At 32.1% G+C, this 13,627-nt stretch overlaps 1 protein-coding gene across 1 annotated transcript in view; it reads right to left on the bottom strand.

Annotated features, from left to right (window-relative positions):
* The window catches only part of HELRODRAFT_182250 (hypothetical protein), a gene marked incomplete at both ends in the record, with an annotated part of 6,142 nt that extends 2,001 nt beyond the window's left edge, over positions 1 to 4,141 (bottom strand). The window contains one exon of the mRNA XM_009032555.1: positions 1,819 to 4,141. Coding sequence (XP_009030803.1) covers positions 1,819 to 4,141 — 2,323 coding nt within the window. The remainder of the gene's footprint in view (positions 1 to 1,818) is intronic.
* Positions 4,142 to 13,627: the final 9,486 nt, after the last annotated feature.

Here is a 13,627-nt window from a genome sequence, read left to right as displayed (position 1 = left end):
ATCATCATCATCATCATCGGTACCACTTCTACCAGTTTTCTTCATCTTGCTCCTCGTCGTCATCATGTTCGTTGGAGTCAACATCGCTTTTGTTGATGATGACGTAATCGTCATCATTGGCATCAGAGTAGTCATCATTATCATTATCATCATCATTGTTATTATTATTATTATCATCATCATTATTATTATTTTGAATTTTATTTTGTCGATTATCATCATCATCATTATTATTATTATCATTATCATCATTATTAACTTTATTATCATTTTCGTCGCCATGATTGGCATCAGCATCATCTTCATTAACCTCAATACCATCACAAGGGCCAGGGTTTTCAAGACCGATAAAATTAACGCGAGGACTAACTAAATGTAACGTGTCTACTTTACGATCCTCACTTCTACTTTTCTCATCATCATCACCGCTATCATCACCACCATCGCCATCACCATCATCACCACCACCATCACCACCACCACCACCATCATCATCATCATAATCATCTTTTGAAACATTCTTTATATAATTTTCTTTACCATCGTCTTCATTGGCCTTACCATTACTATTATCATGATCATCATCGTCGTCGTCATCATTGCCGTTTTTGTTATCACCATCGTTGTCATCATCATCATCATCATCATCATCATCATCATCATCATCATCATCATCATCATCATTTTCATTATTATTATTACTATTATTATTACTATCATTGTTGCCAATTTTATCCTCGCCATCATCATCATCATCACCATCGTTGTTGTTGTTATTATTATTATTATTATTGTTATCATCTTTATCATCATCATCATTATCATCATCATTATTGTTGTTGTTGATTTGATCGCCTGTATTTCTATCATCACCATCATCACTTTCTTTTGGATTTTTACTTAAATTAACTTTTGTCTCTTCATCGTCATCAGCATCATCACCATCGTAATTGTTGTTGTCATCATTATGATTGCTATCATTATCATCACCATCATCCTCCTCATCATCATCATTACCATGTTTGATATTTTCATTATCATCATCATCATCATCATCATCACCGTCATCATCGTCATCAGGGGCACCACTTCCGTCATGAATGCCAACATGAAAAATATTTTTACGTTTGGACAGTTTATGACAGCTGTCATCATCATCAGCATCATTCTCCTCTTTCTCATCATCATCTCCATCATCATCATCATCATCATCATCCTCGTTATCAGCATTTTCCTTATCTTTTTCATCATCATCATCATCATTCTTTATACGAAGAAAGGCAGAGACAATATCTTTCTTACTATCATCATAATTAACATCATCATCATCATTGTTGCCATCATCATCATCATCATTATCATTGTCACCACCACCACCACCACCACCACCATCATCATCATTATCATTATCACCCTTGTTTACAATTCTATAAATAGATCTCCTGGAAAATTTTTCAATCTTATCTCCACCGCCGGCGTGTTTGTGAAATCCTTCATAAATCTCTTCCGTCAGTATCTTCCCATTATCCGGAATAAAATTATTATTATCATTATTAAAATTAATATTATTATTATTATTTTTTTTGGTAGCAGTAGTAGTACTAGTAGTAGTAGAAGTAGCGGCAGTATAAGCATTAGCAGTATACAAATTATTAGAAGCAGTTGAAAAAGTAGTAGTAGTAGTAGTAGTAGTAGCTACATTAGCAATTGTAGTAGTAGTAGTAGCAGCAGCAGTAGTAGTAGCAGCAATGGTAGTAAAAGTAGTAGTATTGGTAGTAAGAGTGGAGGAAGTAAAAGTATTAGTAACAGTTGTAAGACATGAGTTGAATGCCATAACGCTGATTGGATATTCATTATTGTCTTTGACGTCACTGAAGTTTTTGTTGTTGTTGATGTTGTTAATGTTGTTGTTAATGTTGTTGTTGATGTTGTTGTTGATGTTGTTGTTGATGTTTTTGTTGACGCTGTTGATGTCTTTGTGCTGACTGGGTTTGTTTTTGCTGTTTTTGTTAACGTTTGTGATGTCATAGTTGATGTTTTTGATGTTATTGATGCTTCTATTGATGTTTTTGTCCTTGCTTTTATTGTCGTTGTAGTTATTGTCACAAGTTTTTGCATTAGAACTCGCGTTACCATCACAACTCTCAACATTATCATTACCTATATAACTTAGTACACTACTGCAGCGTTCAAGAGAACTAGTTCTATCGAATTCTTTTTTACCAATCCTACCTACAGCACTGTTACCATTTCCGGTTTCGTGAACCATCAATTCTGATGACGTCATCTGGCTTACGTCACTGCTTACGTCAGTGATGGGGTTCGCCGATCTACTATTGTCATCGTTGGGCTTACTATTGTGCTTATTATTGTTATCACCGTTGTTGCTGTTGTTATTTTTATTATTGTTATTACTCTTATTGTTGTTATTATTATTATTATTAAGGTTATTGTTGTTGTTGTTATTATTTTCCAAGCGAACTTCCATGACATCACGAGACCCATCATTAAAATGACAACCAGCGTAATACGCTTTGACATCGTCGTCACCAACCTTCGAATTATTATTATTATTATTGTTGTTGTTGTTGTTGTTACTGTTATTATTACTGTTGTTATTATTGTTATTTTCATCGTCGTCGTCATCATTTTCGTCATCCTCCTTTTTATAGCCACAGATGAGGTTGCAAGCAACTGATGTATTCATGGTCACAACTTTATAATTAATATTTTTGTTATTATTATTATTATTATTATTATCATCATCATCATCATCATCATTATATTTAAAGATATCATCTTCAATATCTCTTCTAGCGGATGATACTATATCAGGAGTATCAACAATGTTATCTGTCAAAGTACAGTGGGTATTGTTATAATTAGCTGCAGCGCATCCAGTAGCGTCGTCCGCTGCAGTACAGTAAGTAACGCTGCTGCTAGCCGAGACGCGAGATGCTCTGGAGAGGTTGTGGTGACTTCTAAAAGATGAGATGTAGATTGATGGATTTTCCCGCCAAGAGTTTTCAACTCGGCGGCTGCCATGGTTGATGACGTTGTTGTTGCTATGACGACGCGGTTTGTCGTTGATGTTGTTGTTGTTGCTGGTGGTGGTGTAGTTGTTATTGTAGTGGCCGAAGTTGTTTTGGGGTTTTTTGTTGTATTTCATCGGTCTATAATTTTTGCTGTTGTTGTTGTTGGAGGTGTTGTCATTAAAAGAAGTCTTGTCGTCAGTCTTGTTATTGAAATTAATGTAAGCGCAATTGATGATTTCATCAATCTTTTGGCTGTTGCCATCCAGAACGTGACTTGAAACATTAACACTTTCGTCGTTATTGAGATAATTATCGTTTGAGATGTTGTTGTTAGTATTAGCTGGTTGATGACAACAATTGATGTGATTACTGCTGTTAATGTTATCTGCATTGTTGTAATTGTTGCTACCTAAAATATCACTGCCACCATTATTTTCATTACGCCTTTCTACTTTCGTTTCCAAATTTTCGACAGCAGACACCAAGCAGTGGGCACAATCGTGTGGCTGAATCTTACAGCCAAGGGCCCCCTTCTTCTTTCTCCGCCCCCTCCCCATCATCATCAACATCGTCGTAGTCTTCTTCTTCACCATCACCATCGTTTCAGATTCACCATCGGCGTAATTTTTTTCATCAATTTTGATTTTGTAATTAGTGTTGTTATTAATATCAATAGCGCTGTCCCGGTTGCGAATTTTTTTAAGCCCACTTTCAGTACTCCAAGCCGAGTTAACAGTCTTGTGGTAGGAGCAGCCAGTGGCAGCATCAACCACAATCATCCTGCCACCACGAGCCACACAATAATGGCTAGCCACCTTGTGGTTGCGACTGCTGCGATCGCCGCTACAACTTTTTCCGGCTCCCTTTTTACCGACTCTGACTACAGAAGTGTGACCGGATTTATTAACGAGTAGTGTTGTGATGCCGGATGACCGATCAGTTTTGCTGTTGTTGTTGTGGTTAGTTATAAAACTGTGTTTGTTGTTGTTGTTGTTTGTGCAGTTGAGAGTTTTGTTTCGAAATCTGGACCACATCTTCTTTCCGTACTTGATAGGGAAGTAGATTTTTGAGAGGTAGTGGTAGCGAAGCGTTGTGATGGCCGACATCAAGTCGCAGAAGCCACCGTTTGTGATGGGAGCCACACGGTAGGTCACGCATAACGTCATGGTGGCTGCTGATTGGTTGGCTAGTCGATTGGTTAGTTGACTGATTGGTTGGCTGGTTGATTGGTTGACTGGTTTACTGGTTTATTGATTGGTAGTTCAAACGGATCGATTTTCCAATTGTACTTTGAAAAGCGTTCGATCTATTGAACGAGAGATTGATTGAAGAGATGCAGTAATAACTGAAGCACTGAAAAAATTAGAATACTTTAAATTTGATTTAAGGCAACAAAAATTGCATTACATATATAACTTTAAAAAAACTTAAATGTTCTTTTTGTAATAATACTTTTAATTGTAATAAGGAACTAAAACAGCAAAAACTTCGTAAATAGTAATTAATAAATTGATAACTATACTTGTTAAATAAAAAGAATTATTAAATATTAATATTAAATATAACGTTTGCTGAAGAATTCAAATATCTCGAACCCTTCATAGCATCAACCCACGTTGAAAATCGAATCGCTTTGCCCTGGGCAGCATTCAACATCCAATATATAATACTAATACTAAATGTTCTACGGCTACTGTAGCTGCTGCTGCTATTATTACTACTGTTACTACCAAGAACGTCAACCCTCTTGAAGGTTAGAGGCCAAACTACCCCTTGAATCAATTTTCTATTTTTCAGTTGATTTTGAAATTTATCAATATATAAAAATAATAAATGAATGCATGAAAAGGACAATGAGCGTTCTATACAAGTATTGACAACGTCTCAAAATGGTTTCAACCATTGTACTTTGAAGTGAAATCTACCCCATAACTTTTTTTTTGTGGGGGGAGGGGGCAATTGCTTCCTCCCCTCTTGTGGATGTCCCTGGCTACTGCTACACCTCTCCCTAGTTATTTTATTTTTATTGTTACTAACATGGTTTAATTATCGTTTTGTGGTTATTAATCTTGCCAGTATTATTTAACGTTACTGGTGCTAAAGTTACTGCGTTATATTACTAAGTCAATAATTATGTTAATAATTAATAATAATATTTTTATTATTATTATAATAATTATTATTAATATGCAATGTAATTATTAAAATATTAAATAAAAACAATTTCTCACCTCTGCCTAAGATGAAAAAAAATTAATTAAATTGAAAAAAATAGTTGGGAGGATTTTTTAGGAGTCTTTTTTTAAAACGACAGCCGAAATTTATTTCTATTTTTTTTATTTTACTGGAGTTTTATCCAATTAAAACGTCAGAGATCAGAGGGAAGGGATCACGTGATGGAGAATTGCATTGTGGTGAGTGATCAAAAGCATGCAGACTGTCACTTTATACAAACGTTTATATATATATATATATATATATATATATAAAATGTATAATATACGTACGTACATACATACATACATACATACATACATACATACATACATACATACATACATACATACATACATACATACATACATACATACATACATACATACATACATACATACATACATACATACATACATGCATTCATACCTACATACATAATAACGTACGTACATACATACATACACACATACATACATACATACACAAATATGCAAACATACAAACATGCATGAATGAACACTTAATAATAAAAAATTATAAACAAAACATATATACAAAAATTCTCAGCATCTAAACTTTTGTATGTGTAATACATTTTTCCATGTTGTATATTAAATTCCATAGATGGAATGTTTATATTAGGGGATATATGGGTATATCTGTACATTGCCAATATATGATAATATCTTCTCTCCATTTCATCATTTTCTTCATCATCATCATCATCGTTATCGTCGTCATCATCTTCGTCGTCAACATCGCCATCATCCGCATGTCTTATTGGTTGGTGCAAGGAAGCTGTACGTATATAAATGTTGGTGTACGCAATTGCTGTACAACTGCTGTACAACTGCATACGTGCGTATTTATGTATGCATGTTTGTTTGTATGTATGTATGTATGTATGTATGTATGTATGTATGTATGTATGTATGTATGTATGTATGTATGTATGTATGTATGTATGTATGTATGTATGTATGTATGTATGTATGTATGTATGTATGTATATATGTATGCATGTATTTTTTTTCATTTCATTTCATTCATTTATGTATGTATGTATGTATGTATGTCTGTCTGTATGTATGTATGTCTGTATGTATGTGTTTATGTATGAATATATGTATATATGTATGTATGCAAGCATTCATGTGCGCATTTTATGAACGCTCATCTGATGTGTATCAGCGTGTGTATTTTTCATGCGTTTGTTTTGTATGTTTGTTTGTTTTTAAACACATGCGCATTCGTTTGCATGTGTGTACGTATGTGTGTGTGCATGTATGTTTAGACAAATGTTGCTATGATAAACCAGCACAAGTGTTCTTGAGCTACTATCCAAAGCCATTTTGTGATACTGTTGGTATAGATGATGACATTGTATATCCAGTAATAATGACATTTCTGCAAGTAGATACACAAAATACATAGATTACAACAAAACACATTTAACCATTTTTGAACACTCCGTGAACACACGTTGTTCGTGTGTATCATCTTTATCTTTATGGTCGTCATCATCATGATGAACGTTCATAAGCATCCGTCTTGGATTGGCTGACCATGGTGTTCGATTCATTCAATTGTCTCTGAACCGTCTTTGATTACAGGCACAGTAATTTTATGTCTTTATTGTTTTTATTCCATTATTCCAACATTTTAACATAATTAGATGACGCTTCTTTTTCCTAGTAAAACATTGGTTTGGACTCTCTTGGCTTTGCAATAACAAAAGTTCCACATTTCTTCACGCCAACATTTTCGTCGTTCCTTTCAAGTTGACCGAACTATTTCAATTTCATTTCACAACCGCAAATTTAATTATCACCATCTATTTTTTAAAATTTTCATTACCGATAACATATAATTGTCTGGAAGGTTTCGTTATTTGAACATTACTATTTCTCTCTTTTGTAGTCTTTTCAAACCTTGATCTATTTGTCCTGTTCTTAGAGAATTGTTTAAAACTGTTTCTTCATTTTCATCTGCTCCATTGGTATATCGCCAAAATTGCAAAAGTTCCAAACTATTTCAAGACTCATATTTCCCTTCACCCTAGACGCCAAATTTTACTTTGCGGATCTGACCATCTGTCCTCATTCGCACCAAACTTTTACAAAAGTTTTCTGCACGTTTATACCCCCAACGGATGGCAACATGGCATTGAGTTTTGGCTGTCCCTTATTCACATATTGCTCGTAAAAACATTTTTACCTTTTAAATCCTCACCACACGGTATAACTTTTGTTTATCCAAAAGTTGGTAGTAGGATGTTTTCTGAATGACTGCCTTCCACTTCAAAAGCTTTTTATATTTTTTTTTTCATTTTTCTCCGTTAGTACCAGGTCATACAGAATTTTTCATAGTAGGGTGGTACACCTTTGACCACTCTCTCTCTCTCTCTCTCTCTCTCTCTCTCTCTCTCTCTCTCTCTCTCTCTCTCTCTCTCTTTCTCTATCCATACGTGCGCACACGCATACAAATAAACACACACACACACACGTACATACTTACAAATACACACACAAACACTGGTAAAATGAAGCTAATTATAAGTTATATATATATATATATATATATATATATATATATATATATATATATATATATATATATATATATACATATATAAATACACGAGAAGAATTTCCAGCAATTAAACTAACAATAGCAAAGATTAACTCTAAATATAAACAGAACAGATAAATCAGCTCTGATTAAAATAAGAACAAAGTAAATCAACGAATCAAAAACAAAAACAAAACTTCGATACAAATAAACCACAAATGTATGAAAACAAGCATACAAACAAGTATAAAACAAACAAGCATCAAACATACAAACATCAAACATGAAACTTGCTAACCAGCAATACACGCCATACAAACAAATCAAAATACAAACAACAACAAACATGCCAACAAACTCGCAAACCAGCAACAAAGATACAAACAACCATAAACGAATCGCGGGCATGATATTAAGTCTGAATAAAGATTTATTAAACCTTCATCCAACAAGGACCATAGATATTGTAGCTGGCAAACAAAGACATAAAACTAATAACAGCATTCATAAACACAAACATAGAACTAAAAATATGCTAACAATACTCATAAATAAAAATATAGAACCAATTACAACTGAAAAATATTCTTGAACAAAAACATAAAACTAATAACATTCGAACATTATTTGTAGAAACACAAACATAAAAAATAGCTAGCCTGTGAACAAAGAACTAATAAATTGTAATCAATGATTGTAAACACAAACGCAGAATACACAAACACAAAACACAAACATAAAACACAAACATAATCACAAACACACACACACACACACACACCACACACACACACACACACATACACAACACACACACACGCGACACACACATACACACAACGCACACATTTATTTGTATTTTCATTCATCTGTTCACTTATTCGTTTATCTACTTATTTCCATTTATTTATTTTTCATTGATTCCTTTCCTTTTAAAAGAATGGATTTATATGCAGAGAGAATGGAAAAATATCATTCATTTTAAAGAGAAAGAAAGAAAGAGAAAGATAGATAGATAAATAAAGAGACAGACAGACAGACAGACAGATATATATATATATATATATATATAGAGAGAGAGAGAGAGAGAGAGAGTAATAAAAAAGATAGGTTCCATGTAAAGAAAGTTTTATTGTGTCGAATCTAGAGATGATGGTCGCTTATGTGGAACGATAAAACGAAATGATGTGGTCACTTGAAAATGAATTAAAAAGAACGAATGAACGGAATTAATAAATTTGGTCATTTGTGGAGGAGTAATAAATTAAAAAACTAGATAATTGAATAATTAAATAAATTAATATAAAAAAATAAATAAATAAAAAAGTGAATGAATGGATGGATTAAGGTCGACTGAGTGGCTACAAAACACAAGTATGTGATTAGAGTGAATAACCGCTAATTAGCTAAAAAATAGGACCAGATGTAATGGAATAACAAATAAATAAATGAATGAAGGAACGAAAGAACAAACGAAAGAAACGAACGAATGAATGAATGAGTTAGTGAATGAATAAATGAATGAATGAATGAATGAATGAACGAACGAACGAATAAATTGATAATTACTTGAGTACATTATAAAAGGAAACAAATGAAAAATATTTGATGGAAAGAATGAGTAAAAAAATTTAAATAAATGAAAATGATTGAATGAATGAACGTAACTGTAAAATAATAAATGAATGTGTGAACGAATGAACAAAAGATCACATTAATGAATGCATGGAAGATTGAATGAATAAATGAATGAATGAATAAACGAACGAGTGAATGAAAGAAGAAAATTTACTATGTTTTTGTTTGTCATGTTTTATCAATCCATCTAATCTATGCGCCAAATATGAAATACTAATAAACGAATTACTGCAAAAGCGATCGGATCGCCATCAAAGATAAAATAAACATAGAATAAAAAACATTAAAACACAAAATGCATAGAAATGAGAAGTATGGGTGAACAAAAACAAAGATAAAAAAAATCAAAATTGTATAAACGCAAACAATATGGTGGATATATTAGATTGCTTTGTTGGCGGACTGGCTGGCTCGCTAGACAGTTTTTAATATTTTTGTTATCATTATCGTTATCATTATCATGACCGTCGTCATCATAATCATCATTTTGTATATTCATTATCATCACCATCATTTTTATCACTATTGAGATCAAAGTCTTCGATTAGCATACTGGATATTATTATTATTATTCTTATTATTATTACTATCATCATCATCATACGCCATCTATTGCGACAGACATGATTACATTTCTCGTTGTATGCATTTTATATCTATAATGGCGAGCATCGTAGACTACTTTCTCATTTTAATTCATTTTATTTTATTTTATTTCATTGAATATTTATTTCGCCCCTTTTTTTGAAAAAAATAAAAGAGTTCCCATTATTATATTAAAAAGATCTCAAATGTGCTAACGATTATTGCGGTACATTGTGTAGCACTTCATTAAAGCCGTGCAGTGAATGGAGAGAGAATGACATTAGCCTGGGTAAGCTTGGACAAGAAGATGGTGATTCAACCTTTTAAGAAATTGAATAACAGACAACACAGGATCACAAAGGTCCCTAGGCAAACCATTCCAGACAGCTGGACCCGTTGCGGAGAAATTCCCTCGACCAAAAGCCAAGTTTGTGTCAGGTACAAATAGCAAACCTGAATTGTCAGAGTGCAATGTTTGATTCAGCAGTGGCATTGTTCTAGGAATGACTCTGTCGGTTAAATATTTAGAGGCATCTCCCTTTATACATTTAAAATCCGTTAAACAATAAACATATCATGAAAATAACTTTTTGATAAACCTGAAGCCAGTGAAGAGCAAAAAGAATTAGCTTAAGGTGGTCGTATTTAAGGTCACCTGAAACCAACCTTGCAGCTCAATTTTGAACCGACTGCATTCTAGACATATACCACCAGACAGGCCGTAATATACACCGTTTACACCAGACAGGCCGTAATATAGACTATTGCAATAGTCTATTTTTGATTGGATAAAGGGATGAACGAGACATTGAAGAGTATGTTTGTTTAAAGATTGTTTGATGCGCCTAAGCCTACGCAGCTGTCCAGAGCATTCTTTCGAAACTGTTCTAGTGCAAACGTTAAAAGACGTGTTACTATCAAAAACAAATCCAAGGTTGCGTGCAGATGTGCATAATTCAATGTCACAATCACCAAGCCTGATAGACAAAATGTTCATTTTTTTCAATTGCTGCCTAGTGACAACCGGTAAAAACTGAGTTTTTATTTGATTCAATTTTGGTTGATTGGATACGTCATCATCATCATCATCACATCATCATTATCGTTATCATCATATCATCATCATCATCATCATCATCACCATCATCATCACTAACATCATTCTCATGATTTATCGCAAATATTTTGGTATTTATTCCCTTTCGGTATTTATTTCGGTTTCGGTATCTATTCGCTTCGTTATTTATTTCGTTATTTACCTCGTCATTAAAATATTTTTCTATAATAATGATGATTAATTTTGCATTCTTTTTCGTATTGGTTTTATAATTATCTGGAATGATAAATCTTTTTTGTGTTTCATAAATTCAACTTTTTTCAATTCAAAATTGTTTTTGTTTTGTTGTTTTGTTCTGATGCTGTGTATGTTATTGCTGTATATTGCAGTATGTTGTTGTTGCCGTTATTGTCGTTGTTGTTGTTATAAAATGTTGTATTTTATTGTTGTTTGTTGTCATTGTTGTTGTGGCAGTTCATTGTTATTTGTTGTTGGTATTTGTTGTTAGCGTTTTTAGTTGTTAATTGTTGTTATAGTTGGTTGTTATTGTTGTTAATGTCATTCGTTTATAGTTGTTGGTGTTTGTTGTTGTCGTAATTTTTTGATTGTTGTTGTAGTTTGGTAATAGGAGCTTGTTGTTGTTGTTGTTTGCCTGGTTGGAGAGATTGATGGCAAACAGTTTGTTGCAATTAGTCCTTCTTTATTGTTGCTGTCACCCATGTTTTTTGTCTTTCGTTGTCTTTGTTATTGTTGTTTATATTGTTGTTGTTGTTGTTTATATTTTAGTTGCTGTTTATACTTTTGTTGTTGATTTTATGTTATGTTATCATCATTATTATTAACATTACTATTAATATTGTTTTTGCGTTGTTGTCCATATTGTTGTTGTTTGTTGTTGTTAGTACTTGAAATTATTGCTTTAGCTGGCTCATACTAAATAAATAGTCAATATCTTGGTTGGACACGTGTGTGTGTTTGTGTGTGTGTGTGTGAATAAATGAATGAATGAATGAATGATGAATGAATAAACGAATGAAGGAATGAATGAAAAAAGTAAGAAAAAATTATAAATAAGTTTTATATTATCTTTTATAATCTTTCGTGAATTATGCAAGAGGTTAACCACTCAGTTGAGTTAATGGTGTCTGCCACATGAATACAAAAATACAAAATTATACAAAATACAAACAAAAAAATACAGCATACAAAAGAAGAATACAAAAGACACAAATTAGAAAACTAAAATACAGAAACATGCAAAATACAAAAAAAACAAAACCGAAAAACACAAAAAACTCAGCAATAAAACAAAACAAAAAATAAAAACCGAAAACACAAATTACGGAGATAAAAAAACTGCAAAATACATAATACAAAACTACAGCAACACAACAATGCAGCATTGCAAAATAAAAAATACAAAATCATAATTCAAAATTACAAAAATAGAAAAAAATAGAAAATACAAAACACAAGAAGATGAAAACGTGGAAATACAATGATACAAAACATGAAATACAAAGATTCAAAATTCAAAACACAAAAAACAATTATACAAAATACAAAACACAACAATACGAAATAATACAAAGATACAAAATACAATGATAAAACCATACTAAATTACAAACTGCAAAAATATGATATTGTTCTTTGGTCTCAGAATTTGTTACACTTCGCTGATACCGATATATGTAGATATATATTCTTTAAGATTGAATAAACAAATGAACAAATGAATGATTGAATGAATTAATGAATGAATAAAAGACTGGGTTGATGAACGAATAAATAAATAAATGTAAATTGCATACATGTTTTACTTGTTTATGGAGCTTCATTTTTTATCATACCTACACGTTCAATTTACTACGAATTAAATAAATCTTGAAAGACAAAAATGAAAATATGAACGAACGACTGAACGAATGAATGAATGAATGAATGAATGATTGAATGAATGAATGATTGAATGAATGAATGAATGAATGAATAAATGAATGAATGAATGAATGAATGAATGAATGAATGAATGAATGAATGAATGAATGAATGAATGAATGAATGAATGAATGAATGAATGAATGAATGAATGAATGAATGAATGAATGAATGAATGAATGAATGAATGAATGAATGATCGACTTAATTAATTAATTACCGAACAAATAAATGAAGATTAATTTTTTTCATTTATCACGAGAATAATGTGGAAATGCTAAAAATGCCAAACGTAAAAATATTACACACACACACACACGACACACACACACACACACACACATATATATATATATATATATAATATATATATTGTTATATATATATATATTGTTATGGTGATCTAATATCTGAGGTCGCTTTTGAATTTTATTAACTAGCGCTAGATAAATTTTTAATAATAATAATAATAATATATACAATACACACAGTGGTACTCTATCTATTGACGACTTTAAAACTGTTATAGAAATCCGGTCTTAATAGGGAGGAGTCTTGGATTTGGGAGTAAGCATATTTACAA

Source organism: Helobdella robusta (assembly GCF_000326865.2).
Source record: "Helobdella robusta unplaced genomic scaffold HELROscaffold_83, whole genome shotgun sequence".
Classification (NCBI taxonomy): Eukaryota; Metazoa; Annelida; class Clitellata; order Rhynchobdellida; family Glossiphoniidae; genus Helobdella; species Helobdella robusta.
Note: the sequence above shows the minus strand (reverse complement) of the source record. Positions and strands in the feature narration are given on the sequence as shown.